Source organism: Stylophora pistillata, chromosome 4 (genome assembly GCF_964205215.1).
Source record: "Stylophora pistillata chromosome 4, jaStyPist1.2, whole genome shotgun sequence".
Classification (NCBI taxonomy): Eukaryota; Metazoa; Cnidaria; class Anthozoa; order Scleractinia; family Pocilloporidae; genus Stylophora; species Stylophora pistillata.
In genome coordinates this window covers 26,467,375-26,487,923 of record NC_142522.1, presented here as the reverse complement: position 1 = coordinate 26,487,923, position 20,549 = coordinate 26,467,375, and the positions used below count along the sequence as shown (strand labels likewise).

Below are 20,549 nucleotides of genomic sequence, written 5' to 3'. Positions count from 1 at the left end.
CTAGCTTTGTAAATGACACCCTAACACAAATTGAGATAAATGGAAAAAAGTCACTTTTCAAGATTACCTGAGACAGCAATATTCAGGACATTCAGCCTGGTGGCATATATGAAAGACATGTGTTTGTAAAATGTTCGGATGCGAACTTGCACGCAATAAAAATTATAATCACATGGATTGTTTCGATCGCGGGAGGCCGTTTTCCTTTGGAAAGGGAATCATATTTACGGCGGTGCAGCAAAATTTTCAACCGTCTTACAAGTGATAATCATGTTTCAGCATCTGTACCACTCGTCACTCACTCCGTTTAGGAAAGTTCTAGCTAGGTGCTCGACAGGAAATTTGATCCAGTAATTCATTGATAATTTACCGAGGCGACGTAACGCATATCCTCTCTTATTTGCCGGTAGCATCAAAATTGAAACCCATCAACTAGTTCGGAACATGAGAAGATGAATACCAAAGCGGTCAAGTGTGGACGTGTATACATCTGTCCACAACCCAGTGGCTACTTTAATTTTAATGAACAAATAGGAACTCTATGTACGTTTTTGCGGGGCTTCACCAAAACAATACAAGTAGTCCGCCAATCTGTTAGTTGTTGTCATTATACGTGCGGAAGGGAAGCTGAAACCTTCATTTACGTTGGCGCTTTCCAGTTGTGACTGATTCAACCTTACAAAAGGTTGAAATGGTGTCTTTGTACAAATTTTACCGAGAGACGCCGTTAATCGTCTCTGTTTTTGTCATTTTGTCCGGAATCGTGTTCGCCTTTTGTGGAGGCTGCACAGGTAGGGACAAACCATTGGAAGCAATGCCATATTAGCAATTTTGTTTATTAGGTAATGGTTTCTTTCGCTTACTTCACTCGTCGTCGAGCAATCCTTTGCGAATTTCCATTTTCTTTTTAATTGGGTCGTCTTTTTTTTTCTTTCGTTCGTATATTCTGGGCTAAAAATTGAGAGTTATAATTCATGCCCATGCTGTATTGTAAACATACAAAATTAATAATACTTCCCGCAAATATTCATTGTAGATTGTTCAGAGAAAAGAATAAACAACGGCTAGTACAGACGTTTTGTCAGTGGTTTAAAACCTTGGTTGTAAGTTTTCTTTAATTTTTTTTGTCTTTATTTTTTTTGTCTTTTTTTTTTTTTTTTTTTTTATCAGCGGACGAGTGTCGCATCATCCTGTTTGAGGAACCGATAGCAAATAGGGCAATTAAGGGGCATGTGATTAGGAGTAGTGAGGTCCTTAGTGAGGGGAGCTGTCGCACGATGTGTTATATGGAGCCAAACTGTGTCTCAATAAATGTGAAACCTTTAGACGGAGGAAAGTACAACTGTGAGTTGAATAACGCCACGGTTGATAAAAGTGAACTAACCTTCTTTGAAGAAGTGGATGCTTACTACCTGGCGATTGAGGTAAATGCTTCACTTAAACTTAAAGTTTTGTTTGGAATCAGAAGAATTTAAAGTCGCACACTTGCTCTTCGCTTTACAATTTTACACAAGCATTTTTATTTGTTGCTTCTTCGTCCCCACCTTGATCTGAATCTGGCCTCACACCTACACTTCTTGTTCGATGTTGTACATTGATAAGAGTTTTTGTTCTTTTGGGAGGAAACCCAACCTTATACATGTATAAGCCTGGCCATTAGCATTATTGTAATTCAACGTGGTTTATCATGCTTCCTTGTAAATTTTTATTTTAGTGTGGTGACTATAAATTAATGAGAAAAATGTTCTCTCCTTTTTAACTCGTGAATTGCTCGCATACGTAAGAGCGAGTTGTAGGTATGATGTGATGAATGGCGCTTGCTCGCTCGCTCGATTGGTCGATTCCTGTAAACGTTTTTCTATTTTAGGCTTTTGAACGCATTTGATAGTTTTTGGCGAGTGATAAACAAAAGAATGGCGACCTTTGTTGCTAAGAATAGTGTTGGGGTGAAAAAAAAGCCAATGATAAGCTTGAAAGAGTAAAAAAGTATACGTTTTTCATTTGTGAATTAATTAAAGTTTGCCCAATCTCCGAATACACTTTTATATCTTGCAGCGTATATTTTATTTATGGCGTCAATACTTCTATTTCTAAATGTATTTATCCAGGAAAATGATTATTGCGTCCGAAAAAGAAAAGAAAGAAATCAAAGAAAGGAAGTTAAGCAAAGCGCGAAATTTACCCGAGTACGACGTATTTGAACCGCCCACCTCGCAGCTCTGAGGCCGTCACTCACCGCCTGCTTTTTACCGTAAGGCCACCGAAGCTCCTTGAGAAGAAATGTTGAAACTTTATTTAATTATAAATTTTACATTTGAAATGCTGATCTTTTGGTAATTTCAACCGCGGGCTCAAACGACTCGAGTCACTGCTCGCCGATAGTCCGATATTAAAGTATCGCTCACGGCCAACTGCTCTTAAAGTGACTTGTTTGAGGCTTGTTTGGTATTCCTGGAGCTGTATCGACGTTGGAAAGTGGTTCACAAGTGGGAACTGCATTGAAAGAAGCTCAAGCATAAGTTCAATCAATCGATAGGCTGTTTCTTCAATGGTGTAACTCGCACTGCGTATGCGTATGTTATTAGTGCACTGTTAAGTTTGTATGTTTCTAGATACCTTAAATTAAGGAATTTTTTTCCTAAAAATGCGTCCTGGAATGAGGAACAGGAAATTCTAAAGGTGGGGATTGATATCACTCAAAATGAGTGTAATTATCAGTTCTCAAAACAAGGAATGTGCACTGACAGTGAGTGTCAAATACTGCCTAAAACTGATAGCAGAGTCCTTACTTTAAGGTGACTGAAGTTTCTCATAGTAAGACCTATTTTTTTCAAAGTGAGTTAGTAAAGATTTCAAAAGAGAGCACTTACTCCTCAAAGATTGTTAAATAATACATCATCCCTATGTCCTTGAGACAAGGATCTTAACTCCAGGAAGTGGTTCTTTCTATCAATATTTTGTGCATGTAACACAGGTTAGCCAGGCCATACTACAAACTCAACTACAACTTTTAATCTGACATAATAAACCCAAATTGTGCTTTCTTTAAAATGTTTTACATTATTTTGAACTTAAGATACCTGCAAAGCAACAAGTTTTATTTTGAAGCAAGACTTAAGTTACACCTCACTTCATTTGATGTAGATAAAATGTACAGAAAAGTGACATGGCTTTATACCTAACACCAATTCTTCAAGAAATGGCACAGCTACATGTTAACTTAATATGCTGAAATTTTAACTATTCAATAAAAATCTTCATGCAGATTTATCAATAGTAAAATAAACAGTATATAGCGGCTTCATGACAAACACAAATTCATCAAGGAATAGCTATAGTAGCCTTTCCTTTGAATCATGCTGAAGATTACTCTTTCCCTTTGTCAAAAATCTTGTCACAGATTTGCCTGTACCTAAATGTTCGTCACAGAGGCTTTACACCTAGGAGATGTTCTTCAAGAAATTGATACAGCAACTTTTCTTTTGAATCATATTGAAGATCAAAACAATGATAAGTTGACAGTGACAACAACAATCCCTTTACAAGGATGAACATCCCAGCTGGTGTATGACTATAATTCTGTCAACTAGTGGTTTATATTTAGTTTGAGATTTTTTACTCTGGTTCAGTAATTTTTCGTATAATAATCACATGATTGTAAGTAAAAAATTACAAATGGTAGCAGTTTACATTCCATGCTTATTCTTCTGGAAGTTATAAATTTATGATTTATTTTGACAACCACTTTGATTGTCATTTGAAATGAAAAATTTTTGTGAATTACATGCAACAAGGATATTCCTAATGCTTTAAAGGTCGACACACACGAGGGGACTAGTCCCTGTGACTAGTCCCAGCGACCAGTTTCATGCGACTAGTCTCTTCGTGTGAACTACATATTTCTGTGGTAGCAGGGACCAAAATTTGGTCCCTGCGACTGGTCGCACGAATTCAAACTAGTTTGAATTCGCGCGACCAGTCGCAGGGACTTGTCGCATGAAACAGATGTTTGTCCCTTCGAGTGAACTGTTTGTGCGACCAGTCCCTGCGACCAAACGGTAAATAAGCCAATCACGGGTCAATATGATGCGTGACTTCCGGTATTTGTAAACATTGCAGTTTCTCTGAATTTTCACTGAATTCTAGATTTCTACAACTAAAGAATAAAAAACTATTTCTAGTTTTGTACACATATACAGATGTCTTGGAGCCGTTTTGATGGAATTTTTACCCTATTTGACTCTGTGTCTGTTAAAAATAAATAAATGAAAAAAAACGGAACACGTAAATGCATGAATAATCCGACTGAATAAATGTAGTTCATTTGCGTTGATGTTTAACAGTGCTACAATGAAAAGTTGCCAAATTTGCACTGTTTTCGTGTAACGCCCCAGACTAAGAAACATCTTTTGCCTCTAAATTTTCCTATGTTCTTGTGCAATTGAGTGCCCCCGTGTGAACACCTTAAGGGACTAGTCCCTGCTACCGGTCCCCTCGTGTAAACCCTTTAAAGACTTGTCGTCGGGACTAGTCGCACGGACTAGTCGCAGGGACTAGTCCCCTCGTGTGTGCCGACCTTTATATTTAGGGTAAACTAGGAACACTCAAAACTAAGGTCTTGTTCCATGAATCACAGATATTGAGTGTGTTGAAAGAAAAATTACTGAAAAAAGTTTTTCAAATTATATTTATAGTTATATTTCCTTGGGAATTTGACAAGCACAATTCCACAGATATTTCTGAAATTTTGGCAAGCATTTATCATAAATCTAGTTGGAAGAAGAACCTTTCTACATAGAATGAATACTTGCTAAAAGCAAGGATTTGAGATATTTATTCAATAGTGGAAATACCCTTAAAATGAGAATTCAAAGTCATAATTCTTAAAACAAGGAATGTGAATCTTATTTTTAATGGTGGCATTCTTAAACTGAGGAACTTTCATTGGAGAGTATAAAATTCTTAAAAGTAGAAATCTTAATCCTTACATTTCAAGGAATTGACCCTGAAGATAAGGAAAAAATCCTTGTTTTGAGTATCCACTGACTTACAATTATAATTCCGCAAAACATAAACTTTAGAGTGGTGTGAACATCCTTGTACTTGTTTTCATCCTCGTGCTAATAATTATCTCAGAAGTGCGAGACAGGCTTCAAGCGCGGTATTCAGTTGCACCACAAGCATGGGCACAGCTGCAACATAAACATGAGCACAAGTGCTCAGTCGATGTTATGTTAAATAGGGACATGGTTGGTATAAGCAGTATAGTGCTTGCTGATTGCCTGAAAGTCTTTCGCTTAAGTTAATCCTAACGCTTATGCCAACCAAGTCTTAACTAGACAGTATAAGCAAAAAAAGAAGGCAACGTTTGATAATCATATGCATATTATGCTTATCCTTATGTCCGTGCGTTCCATCCAGCACATAAGCTTTTACATGCCTATCCCTATGCTTGCATCGCAAGTTAATACTGAGCTCAATATCGGAACAATAGTTTTATAATAAACAAAACAGCACCTTTTGAACTTTCATTCCACCAACCTTTACAGTAAAATCTAGAACAGTGCTTGTCTTGCACTAAATCCTATTCAGGCCATATTTTCTGTCTTTGAGGCCTTATTTACTTTCACATCATATTCCTCAAAATGCTCATTTACCAGTCTAACGATTCATACCCTAGTATGAAAATCAAACACCCATTTCTATTGACCACACAAATTACATTGGCTTATCCAATTCACGAGTTGGCTCACAGAGCCTTTGATTTAATCGGTGCGTTGTTTTTTCCCTTTTGAACAGAATCCATGTAGTAGCAGCCCTTGTGTCAATAACGGAACTTGCCAAGTTGGTTTTACCAGCAAAGGGTTTCGATGTGTTTGTGTTCCTGGATATGCTGGAGCAAACTGCAATGGTACTGTAAAAAAAGAAAGTCTGTGATTTTGAAAATTTAGTTGTCCCTGATCTGTGATCAACATATATTTTCAAAACAGAAGAAAATTTTGTTGATGGACACAAAAAGTCATCTACCTATAACTCCTCCTAGCTAAAACCCCGAAGAAAGTTGTTTTAACCTCCGTAGGCGCTTGAAATAAAGTTGAAAATGATGAGCATGTCAAATAGAATCGGCTGGCATTTGTCACTGACGCGTGACTATATATTTGCCTTGTTGACCAAGCTCGCGGTCAAGATGGTTAGATGTTTGCCGAGTTCTCAGTTCTGCATTTTTATGGACCGAGACAAAGTTTAGGTCCATAAAAATGCAAAAAAAGAACGAGGCTAATATCCAGCCATCTTGACCGAACAAGCTTGGTTAATAAAGGATTTATTATATTGCAAAAAGATCAAATTCGCTTTATTAAGAGTAAGAATGACTTGCTTACTTCGAGAGCCGGGAATGAAAGCCAACTGTGTTTGTAACACATCAAAATCACGAGAGTCGTTTCTGTTCTACTATTTTGACTATCCTCTGCCACTCTTTGCGTTTCCATCGCCGAAATTGTCCAAGAATTACAAACGTAGTTCTAGTTGCATTTTTTGTAGAGCGGGATCAATACGAGCAATTCCGAGCAGGCAAGACAGGCCCATCTTGTCCGCTCGAGCAGCCAATCAGAACACAGGAATCGCTTTATCTTGCTCACGGGCACTGTGAGCATTGTAATAACGTGACTTAATCGTGCTTTAATTGTGAGACAAGAGATAACAATTCATTACAAATGTGAGATAGTTATTGAATCGATCACTTCGCCGTCCATAGAAAAAGCATATTCGTTTGCAACGATAAAATGGGTTCTTTAAGAGAAACTTTTTCAGGCTCAAGTTTATTCCTACGAGATAGGGTGCACTATGGCCCCTCTTGCTAGTTCATAATACGTAATCCCCCATCCCAGGGATATGTTTCCCAGTTTTCTGATACTAACCAACACTCCAAAGGGTAGAGAGGAACTGTGAGAGTTCAGATGGCTGAGTCGATATCTTTCTTGATCTTTTTAACTAAAACCTTCCTCAGACAGCTTGGGCAGCTTCGCACGCTAAGGTTTTATTTCTTTTCACAGTATTATCAAGATCTTGCAGTGACTTAAAGAAGCTCGATCCTAAAGCGAAAAGCGGAATCTGTCTGATAGATCCTGATGGTGAAGGAGGATTGCTGCCTTTCCTCGTCACCTGTGACATGAGTGGCAAAGACGGAGTTGGTGTGACTGTCATAAGTCACGACAGCGAAAACAGGACACTGGTGGACAATTGCGAAGAAAAGGGGTCCTACTTGCGAGATATATCCTACAAAGGAGCGAATATATCTCAACTGGTGAGTCTCATCAAAGTTTCCCAGCAGTGTGAGCAGTTCATTAAGTACGAGTGCCGTGGTTCTACATTGAAAGATGGCTTTTGGCTTTCACGTGATTCTGAGAAAATGACCTACTGGAGTGGTGAAGCACCTGAAAGTCACATGTGCGCATGCGGAATGAACAATTCATGTGTAGAACCATCAAAGAATTGTAACTGTCATGCAAATGACAATGTATGGCGTGAAGATAGTGGTTTCCTTACTAACAAGAAACACCTGCCAGTTAAGCAGCTGAGGTTTGGGGATACAGGTACAGACGACAGCGGAAAGGACGAGAGGGGTTACCATACATTGGGAAAGTTTAAGTGTAACGGAATCGCTTGATTGTAATGAATAACCAATTCAAATCGTCCCGTCTAACAGAAAACTTATGACAACTATTGCAAGACAGTCAGTGATTCTTATGTATGGTTTATTTATTAAATTTTTATAAGTTATTTCGCGAGGCAATATTTCACAACGATGATTTGATAATGCGAAAAATAACTCACAGTACCCTTTTCAGTTATTTCATTTATTTATTAACCGGCAGTACTTAACCTGGCTGGCTCAGTTTAGCTCAAAGCTCGTTTGAATGGGGGCCTGTATAAAGAATATATGTTCGACAAAACATATATCGAAATATATCACTGAACTGTCAAGATATCGTAACTTCGTGAGCTAGTGTAAAACGTCTGCATTGTGATCGCGACAAATTCTGTTAAGACTAGCTATGCTGCAATTTTAACCATTTACACTTGTAATTTTTTAAGAATAATGATCGATTTATCAACTCGTTTACGAGTAAACCATATCTCGATAGTTCTCTATGATGGTGGTGTATAATGTTTTTGTGTGTATTCATACCCAAAACTCGACTTGAGTTAGTGTTATTGAATATATAGCTCCCATTATGTAAATACGTAGTGCTATTGGTGTTTCGAATAATTCTAGATCTAGTGGCAACATTTATTTCCGTTTTTGGATGTAGAACTCAAGACACGAATATTACTTTATATCATCGTAGATTTTAAGTTGTAAATAATTGAGGAGGACATGTAATTTTGCATCTTTTTGAAGAGTTCTTGAACACACTAAAATATTGAGTTGTTAGGCAGCTTGTTAGCTTTTTATATGACACTGGCTGTATTATTAAAAATGTAATGACTGACATTTGTAAAATCTGAGTAAAACAAGTTTACTAATCAAACTCTCGGTGCCGCATTGAAGTGGGTGGGGGGATATTGCTATTGCTTTGATTAAATAATAAACTTTCAGGACGTGTTAACTCATACTGAAACCTTTATCTGGTAATCATGCATTTGTGACAGATTACGCAGATCTTGGGAGCCATAGGTTAACCAAGCTTTGATACCCATCTGTGACGGTTATTTTTCTGATACTTCTGAAAATTCTTTTAACATTTGCATCTTGTCTTTCGGTGTATAAATTCGACTTACATGAGAGATCAATTTTAAGTTATTCCCTTGATCCTAAACATCATTATGAGAACTGAGATGAAGAAAGGACCAAAAAAAATTCTCCTTCCCTATCAACTCTTGTTGTTATATTTTGAATAGATCTGGTTGTTTTTGTTCATTTGAATTAATTATCATCACAGGCAATTTTAGAACTATGCATCGGATGACAAAGAAACTCCATTACGGATCTAATTAATGTTAAGCAATAATTCGGACGTATGACGTTACGATCTCAGTCTGAACTACAGCTATTGCCACCCAGGACCATTAGAAAACTTTAGGTGATAGATCATTTATGACGTCTGCCCCTAAACTTTGGAACAGATTTCCATCAAATATAAGAGCAGTAAATGATCTTAATTGTTTCAAAACACTTCTCTTCAGACAGACATTTTCATGTTTGCTTTTATAGTTCGTTATCATATTTTTTAGTCCATCAAATTGTATATTCTTAGCCTTTTATAATTCGTTTTCATATTTTATTCTGCTTAGTCTTATTGTATAGCGCATTAGATCATATCCACATCTATTTTTCGCTCTATAAGTCATAATTATGATATGATACGATAATTCTGTTAAGCTCTAATTTTGAAATAACTTAATTGAACAGCTGAAAGCATTCCTTTGAGCAAATACCTTGGAAATGAAGTTAAAGTTCTGCCCCAATGTGGGAAGAAGACTTTGTGTTATTAGGCAAGAAATACAAAGAAATTCAAGATAACATGCCCTAATTTAATGATAACTTGTCGCAAAATATTGTTTACGCTTCGGCTTTGAACAAGCATTACCTGCTGGACTACAGTCGGAGCCGGCTGCGTCATCATATTTGGGTTCTTCAAAAAGTCATGGTTATCTCAAGAGAGCTGCCTTCAAATGATGTTTTGCTCAACTCTAAAGAAGTGATAACGATACAAAGTCGGCAGGCAACCAAATTAGACAAGTGAGTAAAAGGAGTAAGTTTCTATAGAAACTGTACGTAGTGCTGCGTCGGCGGAGGTGTTGCAAAATAATGTGGTTTTATCGACTGAGTTGATAATGTGGGTTGGCGTCCGCACATGACAGGACGGAAAACGCGTGCACTGTAAGTACCTCTAGTTGTCCCATACAAAGCTTTAGAAAACTTTTCTAAGGCTTGGTGCGGGACAACATGAGGTACTTACAGTGCACGCATTTTCTGTCCTGTCATGAGAGTCTCAAAAGCCGACGTTTCAAGCGTTAGTCCTTCGAAACAGCGAATAGATCGCTCAGGCTGCCTTGCATCGGAAATGAGAAACTTGAAATTGTGAGCCAAATTTTTCAATTGTTCACCCTCCCTGATGTAGGTCGCTGACAGGTGCCCCTTGCTCTCTGTCTGCGTCAAGACAATGCCACAATACAGGGTTTACATGGCAAAGTAGAGATCGCTTAGTTTCTTCGATTTTATAGGCAATTTCTTTCAAAATCTAAGGACCCAGACTTCCCCTAGATACGCATGCACTGAGTATAGGGCCTGTGCCATTGTGGTTTATTTATTGAATTCATTCCCATTCTGCATAGACTTGTCAGTGAAGCGCTAAGAGCATTGCACTGTTATGGTAATGACTGTCTATAAATAATGGCTTTTTCAAATACTTTAGAACGTTTTCCTTTTCTTTGCAATAATCTGCTGGCGAGAAATTCGATCATTCATTGATGGTGACATATCATCGTCCGACGATGGCATAACAGCAATAATGGATGGTGTATAAAAGTTGTCATAGCATTAGCAGAAATGGAATGGCACTTCTATATCTTCCTTTTCTAAAATAATGGTCAAGGTTGCCGGAAAATCTCTTTAATCACACTTATCGCAGATTGCCAGGAAAAATAGGAGTAATAAATAGAATGTAAATATGAAATAAACAATTTTTAAAAATCGAGTTTCCAGATGGGATTTGAACCCACGACCCTCCGTGATCTAGTCGGATGCTCTAACCACTGAGCTACAGGAGACTCTATGGTGAGCAAGGGTCAACTAGTGGGTATTGACTGGAACCGCATCACGCGGCTACACAGCCAAACATCAGCTAGCGCATAGAAGCTCACTCACAGCATCAGCATCAGTCTCCTGTAGCTCAGTGGTTAGAGCATCCGACTAGATCACGGAGGGTCGTGGGTTCAAATCCCATCTGGAAACTCGATTTTTGATAAATAGAATGCCTCTGAAAAACCAAGATCTTGAATTTCCCAAAAGGGCCTGTCCATCGAAAATTAACATTGTCATATGGGTTTATTGACCCAACAGTTAGTACGTGCCTGACGTAATCATTTTCAACAAGTTATCAGCCTTGAGCCAGAGATACACTCTCTTTTTCTGTATTTTTTGTGATTGGGACAATGAAGACACCTCACTCCGATCTTGAATTTTCATGGGGCACTCTGGGAGGATACTGACAAGTATTTGGCAAACCAGTATAGTATCTTTGAATTAACATTCCGTATCGGGGATATTTTGTTACACCTGCTGAAAGTTAAACAGGCTATTTCCCTTGCCGTAAACCAGCTTCCACAAAGATGAATTCCTCGGTATATTTCAAGATTGCAGCCGCACCTTTCCCTTTTATCATTTCTATCTTATTCGGAATCAGAGTGACATCAGTTTTTTCTTGTTGTAGTGAGTTTGAATCCAAATGTTGCAAATGATTGCTGTTCCGTATAGTTTCCTATTTTTCATTTAATTCTTTACTTTTTAAAGTTCCGAGGTTCTTAAGACTTCCAGAATCACTCAAGGCGGAAATGCTATGAGTATCTTCTTGTGTTCAGGGGACTGATTGTCTCATTAGAATCCTTGATGATTGGTGATGGATTTTTTATTGTGTGAACCTTTTAGTTCTTTTTAACTGAAGACATTGCCGACCTGATCTTACTCCCTGTTGTCTCTACGACATGATGCAAACTTCTGGACAAAGTTGTTGGAGCAACCTTGGCAGAACAGTCTTAACAGTGCATATTTTCGTGAATCTTCTAATCGATTATTGCCTTTAAGGGCAATTGAAAGTTTTAGCTCACACATGAATAAAATATTTCAAATTAAGACAGCAGAAAGCAAAGAATTGCCCCTCGGTGACATCTCTGACGACGACAGAATTTAATTCACACAACTGATACTATCTGAGATATAGAAAACGTGTCTAATGCGTTAAGAAGGGTTTAAAAAAACGCAGAAGCTCTAAGCTAGACAAAAAGATGACGGTTTCGAATGGAGTTGTTTTCAAAATTTTTCTCCAGTCATGTGACAGAATCCTCTTCAGTATCAGTCACGAGAATTATGTACGCCTAAGTCATAAGACTTTCTTTCGAATAGGATCTTCACATCACGAAAAAACGCTTTCTAATTTAAGGACTAACAAATTCTCAAAAACAATCTATGCCTGCTAAGATTGAAGTTTAGTTAGGCTTATTGTGAATTAGTTTTCATATGAAATTAAAAGTAGGCTTATAACATTAAACTTGAGAATGGATCTTAAATCGAAAAACGCCTAGAACCCGCGATACTATACTTATGACAAACGTCTTAGCATTCTACTGTTAAGAGCAAATGTGTCCAAAAATCGGACATTTTCAAAATATGATGGCAACAGCCAAAAGGTCGATTTAGCTCATATTCTCAAGTTAGGTTGGCCAAAGAGTGAAACAAACCACTGCATCCTTAGTTTGGCTGAATATCGATTTATTTTCGAGAAAATCGCTAACAACTGAATTCCGCCAAAATATGGCTTTTCAGGCTCAAAATTTCAGACGCATCTCGGAGCGTTGCGTCACAAAATGAAAGAACCTGGATTGATAAAAAGTACCAAATCTTAAAAAACAACATCAAAACATATGTTGATTGCAATTTGAGCAATTTTTCACCATTTATTTACACAATCGAATTGAATTTATCCGACCTACTTCCAACCGGATTAAATATAGGTCAAAAGTAACCCGTGACTTAACTATGTGGTATACAAAATAATTAACTGGAAATCTGGGTTTCGGAAGGCGGAAAGTAGTTCTTTCGGATCTCTAAAGGATTATTTGGGGAAATGATTTAGGGAGATTTAATCAAATTTTAATGTTGGATAAAATGCGCCGATTCGACGGTGTCGTCAATTAGTCGAAAACGTACACATACTCACGCAAACTCAATTTGTTCGCATTTTACGTCCAATCTATAGCTTATTTAACATAGTATGCTCTTACCTTCCATGTTTCTGAGGATTGCAGTCCTGAAATTGTTGCATCTCTCTCACAATAGCGATATTACTTGAAAGGATAGTCAACGCCTCCTAATAATGATTGTTAACAAAGCGTATCTTGGGATTTTTAATTTGAGGTTTCTCCATTCCCATTTCGTTGAAAAAGAGGCTGTAATTACTTCACGTAAGAGATCTTTGCTTAAATGTTAGTCCTTAACCGAACCACGAACCAAATGTAAGCGAAATTTTGCTGGTTCAGAAACGTACTTTTCGTGGGCGGAACAACGCTAATTAATTCAAAATGAGATCTGCTGAAATCGACAACTTTGCAAAAACAGAACATTGTACTGTGAAACACGTGGCTTCAGGAACTTAGGTCTTGTTTTAAATATACGAAACAGGAGTAAATAATCATGTAGCCTCGTTCGTAATTTGAAAAATATATCATGATTAAAAGTATCGTGGTATTTTTTAAATCATTGTTTTAGGTGGATAAAGCTCATATTAGGTCAAAAGGAGCGAAGGATCTGCAAATGGCATAGTCCATCACTTCAGATGTGCCGTTAGAGAATAATGCATGTTGAGTTGTGACGACGATAAAATCACAGAGCTCTGGGTTAAAAACTGCAACAAGACTTTTTAATGACGAGTTGGGGTTTTTTCGTGTTACATCAGTGTGCGGTGCCGCGTGGCACGACATTTTTTCCCAAGTTGCTCGGAGGTAAATAGCAAAGGATATTCGGAGTTTGACTAGCCAATCAGAGCGCGCCTTCAACGCTATCCACTGTTTCAGTATATACTACTTAACAATTATTCCACGAGCGTGCGTTGGATATGAGATGATAGATAGCCAACGAGGCGCGTAGCGCCGAGTTGGCTATAATCATCTCATATCCAACAAGCGCGAGTGGAATAATTGTTTTATTAAAAACGCCCCCAAGATATTAGACAAATCTTACCAAATCTTAAATTTTTTAGCTCCCTTTTAATTTTAACCCGACGCGCACGCTACCATATTTGTAGATTATGGTATATTGGCTCATATACCATAATGGCTAAGCCAATAAAAGGTCTTGAATTGCATTATCCAATGATTCAGTTTTTAATAATTAACAATTATTCCACGAGCGCACGTTGGATATGAGATGATAAATAGCCAACGAGGCGCGTAGCGCCGAGTTGGCTATAATCATCTCATATCCAACAAGCGCGAGTGGAATAATTGTTTTATTAAAAACGTTAAATTAAATTATTAAATTTTATTACATTTTTAGCTCCCTTTTAATTTTAAGCTGCCAAGTACGATTACCATATTTGGAGATTATGGTATATTGGCTGATATACCATAATGGCTAAGCCAATAAAAAGTCTTGAATTGCCTTATCCAATGATCTAGTTTTTTTATAATATCAGATATTCTGTTACAATTTTTGTAAATACGCAATTCAGCCCCTTAGGGGGCTGCCATGTATTTATTTGTGAAATAAACCTCTATTTATTTATTATTATTATTTAATAAACTTGTGTGAGCAGAGATTGACTTTTTTCAAATCCACGTTCCCTGTGAGTCGCCGGTAATCCTTAAGCGAGAGGAGGTCGCATTCTGCACCTGTGTCTAGTTGGAATGTCACCTGACTCTGACTGCTTGGCTTGCCAACTTCCATGGTGATCATTGCACGCCAGCCACACCCAATTTGACTGATACAAAAGACTTGTTCTGTTACTTCTTCTACAGTGTTTATTTGTGGGGTATTTGATCGGCACTGTGCCTTGAAGTGGTTCCTTTGTCCGCATTTACAGCAGATTTGCCCATAGGCAGGGCATTGGCGATTTACATGATGATACCCACAGAATAGGCATTCTGGCCACTTTCTTGAGTTTAGTCCTTGATTGGTCTTCCTTTATGTTTTAACCGCGCCAACTGTCTCCTCTGTTCTGCTGGTAATCATCTTTAATTGCTGACTGGCCTGCTCTGCGGCTTTGCATATATCGATTGCGTTAGACGAAGTCAGATCGTTTACTCGTAAAAGGCGTTCTCGTACTCTGTCATCTCGGAGCCCAAGGATCAAACGGTCGCGTAGAATCTCTTCCGGTGTGATTTCGTTATGAGAACAGTTCTTGGCAACCACACGCTACTCGGTCACGTACGCACTTATACTTTGCCTGCCTCTTGTTTGCGATTATTGAAACGATATCGTTCGTAAATTACCTGAGTGCGAGGTTCGCAATATTATTCAAATTTGGTTAACACATCCTTATTACAGTCTTCCTTCTGACCTTCAAGCCAAACAAACGTATCAAACACTTTGACAGCATCTTCTCTGATGACCGATAGCAATGTTGACACTCGAATAAGATCCTCTTGCTTGTAAATTCCCGCTGCAATTTCATATCGTTGCCAAACTTTTTTCCACTGTTTCCAGTTACTAGCCAGATTCTCACCCACTATCAGCGGTTTTGGTGGCGGCAAATTCACCGGAGGCAGCATGAACGGAGTAGCAGCCGCGGGTGGCGTTTCTTCAGCTTCAGCCATCACGAAAAGGCAAGATGGTGGCCAAATATGTTTTACCCTTCAGTCGAGTGTTCACTCACCAACACTTCTAAATTTTTTTTTTCTTAAATCGTCCTCAAGCGGAGCTCGATCCCACTCCTGACACCATGTTGAGTTGTGACGACCATAAAACCACAGAGCTCTGGGTTAAAAACTGCAACAAGACTTTTAAATGACAAGTTGGGGTTTTTTCCAGTTACATCAGTGTGAGGTGCCGCGTGGCACGACGGATTATGTGACTTTCTGATCACATGACTACAGTCACGCGTGTCACGCCACAATGCAGTGTTGGAATACTTGTTTATTTCAAAGGCGCTGTATTAGAGTTAAAACTGGAAAACCACAACCTTTACTGAAAATTTTGTATTAGCCAACGTTCAGCAGATTCATATTTACACTACTTCTTTCCCAGAGCCTATCATGCCATGTCAAGTTACTCGTGCCGCTATTAAGAGTGCATTCTCATATTCACATTCATCTATTACTCGTAGCGGTCCAAACGCTCACCTCTGGTACTAAGACCATTCATTTTGCGTATCTCGAAGCTCAAGAAAAGCCTAGAGTAATCACTGCACCGGTTGGGATTTATTGGGTGGACTGCTCGCATGATTCGCATATATTCCGTTCTAGTCCTACTCTACTGCAGTAATGCAATGAAAATGGGTAGAAAGATAGAAAGACCCCTAGGGAATATTCGCGGCAATTTCAAGTTATGTGCGCGTTTTGTTTACAGCGTGCATTTAACAAGGTTCACACATGGAAGTTCTCTGCTAGAGTACAAAAAACATAGATCAAAGTTAGAGAGGAGTCCTTGGGCAAAGAAAAAGAAAAAAACAGGCCAAGAGAAGAGAGAAATGGCACCATCTTGTCAGGAAAAAACAGTCCAGGCTGGCATCCAAATTGCTAACAAAGAAGGCGCCATCAACTCTCATTTGTCGCAGAGAGGGTTAAAAACGAAGTTTCCTGTCAATAAGCAAGTACCGGCCTTGATACAAAAACATAGGCAATCGCTTCCAATCGTATGAAATCATGAATATACCTTCCCGAGGCAACTCATTTCATTGATTAGGATATTCCTTAAGCTGTCTGTCGATTCGCTGTTTTGCTTTTCAGCAGTTTCCTCAGTTACCTTTTTGCCGCGTGTTTTTCCTCTACTAACTTTGCCCATTACTTAACGTTCAACAGAGCGAGATAACAAAAAAAACAAAAACAAAAAAAAAAGACAAAAACAAACAAAAAAAAACCAGACAAACAAAAAAAAAAACAAAAAACAAAAAAACAAAGGGGACTGTTATGCGATACTTTTCACGGGAAAATCTTGATCCATTGTCATTGACGCTAGGAGGTCCCGTTTTCCCATTGGAGGCGAGATAATCTCCTTGTGTGGCGCCAGTTGCTTACAAACCTTTAAGGCGATAGCAAACGACTGCAACATTTGCTTCAACATCCTTTCGATTTTGTTGAATGGCAATATTGAAAGCGTTTGCCACCCCCTTTCCACCGTTTCGAAACGTGTTAAAACGATATTGAATCGATCTTGAAAGAGTTTAAAAGCCTTTAAACTTTGCTTCAACATCCGTTCAACATTTCTTTTGTTCTCTGGAATGTTCGGAATGTTGAAGCGAAGTTGAAGTCAGTCTTTATATTCCGCTGTGTCTCAGATCGCCAATTCCTTCATCATGTTGTTGAAATATAATAATAATGGTAATAATAATAATAATAATAATAATAATAATAATAATAATAACAACTTTATTTAAGGAGGGTAACACATGACAGTAATTCAACTGATGAACTAGTCGCCCTCGATAAACAACTGAAACAAATAATTCAAATTGAACATAACAGTATTAAGAATCCCAGCTGGCCGTAGGCAAACCAGTTGGCTATTTTACAAGCAGGGCCGAGGATTTGAACACAGAGCTACCATGAAACAAATTCGAAAGTGGTCAGGGCGGGACTCGAACTCGGGAGCGCCGCCGGATTGCGAGTCCGACACGCTGACCACTCGGCCGCGCTGCCTCCAAATAGCCCCCTTCATCCCTTCTTCTGATCGATTGCCTTGTCTTTACCCTTCGGGGATTTTTATCCTAATCATTCAAAACTTCGAAAGCTACAAAAACCGCCAATAACGAGCGAACTTTGTTGTAAACATACGCGCGATCCATTGTCTCATTTCAAAATGGCGCCCTTGCATGTGTCTCAGGCGTGCAAGGAACTGGGGCCTGAAACCAATTACCAGGCCACTCGCTAAGTTTTTTTGAACGAATTGTTGACACCGTTTGCCCATCTCACCATTCAACATCATTCCACAACTTTTCAACAGCGTTTAACAAAATCGAATGGATGTTGAAACCGTTTGCTAGGGCCTTTCTAAAATCTTGATTTGATTTTGAGAGGAATACATCCACTTTGAGCGAATTTAAAGGGTAAGTAGATTTGACCAAATTTCGTGAAATTTCGCCAAAACATTACATGGATAATAACGAACGAAAGTATGTCAAGGAATAAGATATTTGACATATTGTTCACATGGTGTCCATTTACGTAGCAAGTTTTACATATTTTTTGCTGCTACAACTTTAAATGCGGATATCCAGACAAACAATCAAAACATCGGAAAAGCCTGGCATACTTTTAATGATTGATGCCTTGTGAATAAGACTGTGCAGCCATTTTGCTCGTGCTGCGGGATCTGATACCCGATAGATTCAATAGAAGGACCCTCAGTCGTTTCACGCCTTACCGGCTTATGACACTCCCTAAATGAAACAAAAACAACAACCAAAAAAAAACGCCTAAATTATATTTTTATCGTAAACTGCACTTATTAAGCTTTCTTTTGATGTATAGTTTGTTAGGCTTTTCTCAAAACTAGCGCGCGTACGAATTTTTTCCCTAATGACACTCGCAAAGGTGGGAAGTAACCTTGATAATAATAATAATAATAATAATAATAATAATAATAATAATAATAAAAGATTTATACCGCGCCAGTATCCTACTGTTCAAAGGCGCCTACAAAAACTTTAACATTAACACTTAAGGTGGCTCAATAGCGTTATGCAAGATCACGAAGCGCGCGCCAGTGACATCAATCGAAAGTTAATATTCTCGTTGTTTTTGCTATTTTTCAAATCAAAGCTACTGAAACATAAAAAACAAGGGCCTAAATTTGCTGTACAACAGTCAACTCTGAAGTCAGGGCTTTTAGTCCCAAATTAAAACTATTCAAATATCGCCATTTTTTGACGTCTGTTTGACTTTGATTTCAATTTTCTTCAATTTCCTTCGGTAAAATTTTCTATTATTCTCCGACCGGATAGAGTCTGATAAGACGAAACTTTTAAAATCGAAAAAAATAGGGGTTGTCAAGGTAGTTTTATCGCTTTTAACATTTTTGTTGTTTTTTGGCTGAGCGAAAAACTTGTCTTACAAATTTTTCTGATAAATTCACGGCAAGGAAAGCTAAGAGGGTATAACATCTCTGCCAAATTTCAAGGAATTTCACCGAAGGAAATGCGAGAAATCTGAGGGGGAACTTTCTATTTTCTCACCTCAATGACAATCACGTCATCAGAATAGGAACTCGCCAAGATCGCTATTTGAGCATGCGCGAACTTTCGAACCACGCGGTTTTGTCGAGGACGAATGTGTAAATACGGGCGATCATTATCTTTGACGTTTTTGTACAAACTGCTTTGACCTGAAAGTCAGTTGAGAACATACCTTAATTCACTATGCCGCAGAATCCTTGGAAATCTCTTCGAAGTGTCTCAAAATTGCGGATAATTAGGACAAGCTTGACAGGAAAATCTTACCAAAAATTAAGACTTCCAAATAAAGTAAAATGTACTGACCTCACGTGCTCGTGTAATTCGTTTTGCTGGGGGTTCGTTTTCCTTGGATGTGTTATCATACTGGAGCTTCCTTTTGGCATTCCACGTTTTGAACCCTCCGTGTAACCTTTTTATTTTTGTTTCTTTTCTGGTTTCGATCACTTCCACTTTCCGAAAGCGACCTGACGCATTACGGATGTTGTGTAGGCGTTGTGTAAACTTCTGGTCTTTCACTGTCAATATAGTGCTCATTACTGGAAAGTATCGATGCCGTTTCACTCTCGTCAAGTAAACTTCGCGATTATGTGACAAAAATTGTGCACTCGCGTGGAGCCGCCATGTTTGTTTACATATTTGATGCCATTTAAAGGCTCGCGCCATTTTCGTACCCATTCTTCGCCCGGCCAAGAAACCCTATTGAGCCACCTTACGACGGCTAATATTAATTATAAAAGGCTTTTCTAAAAAGAAAAGTTTTTCATCTACTTTTAAAAACAGACACAGACTGAGCATTTCTAAGTTCACATGGCAAAGCATTCCATAATGATGGTGCTGCTACAGAGAAGGATCTTGCGCCATATGTTTTCAAGTTATAGGATGGAGAAACCAGAAGGCGCTTGGATGATGAGCGTAGCAAAGCAATCAAGGAGCCGTTGGGTTATTATTTCTTATGAACAACAACATTTGATTTCACATTAACCCGGCCAGAAATGTCCTTCGGACCCGCAAGCTTCCAAATGTATTGCTCCGTTATAACGTGCAATTTTTTTAAATGTCCACAAAGACAACGAAACACATTGCTTGATTGACGGACTTCAAGAACAAAATGCATGATCAGTTTTCTTGTAAATGACGAAGAGTTCTTTACATGCCACAAAACTGAATTTAAGAAAAAAAAGCTTTCGAGCTGGCTCCAGCTGATTTCCATGAATAGTCATGAAAAAAAAAACAAATTGAGCGAGTTTTAGGGGTCGATATTTCAGCGAAAGAATAAAAGCAATATGAAAATGTAGAACAGTGAAAGAACTTGAGATCCTGTTCGGTAACTTGGTATCCCTTTTTTGTTGACAGTACATTAATACGGTATTATGCATTATAACTTACGTCGAAACGATGTTTCGTATTTCTGGACAGATTGCAACTGTACGTTGCCTGTCATTC

General features: G+C 38.3%; 1 protein-coding gene across 1 annotated transcript; it reads left to right on the top strand.

The window, feature by feature from the left end:
• Nucleotides 1–236: 236 nt before the first annotated feature.
• LOC148733086 (neurexin-4-like) lies at nucleotides 237–8,531 on the top strand. The gene is made up of 4 exons (XM_088757053.1): nucleotides 237–791; nucleotides 1,171–1,424; nucleotides 5,800–5,911; nucleotides 7,053–8,531. The coding sequence occupies exons 1-4, from the start codon at nucleotides 692–694 to the stop codon at nucleotides 7,664–7,666; spliced, it is 1,080 nt and encodes a 359-aa protein (XP_088613179.1). The 5' UTR covers nucleotides 237–691; the 3' UTR covers nucleotides 7,667–8,531.
• Nucleotides 8,532–20,549: the final 12,018 nt, after the last annotated feature.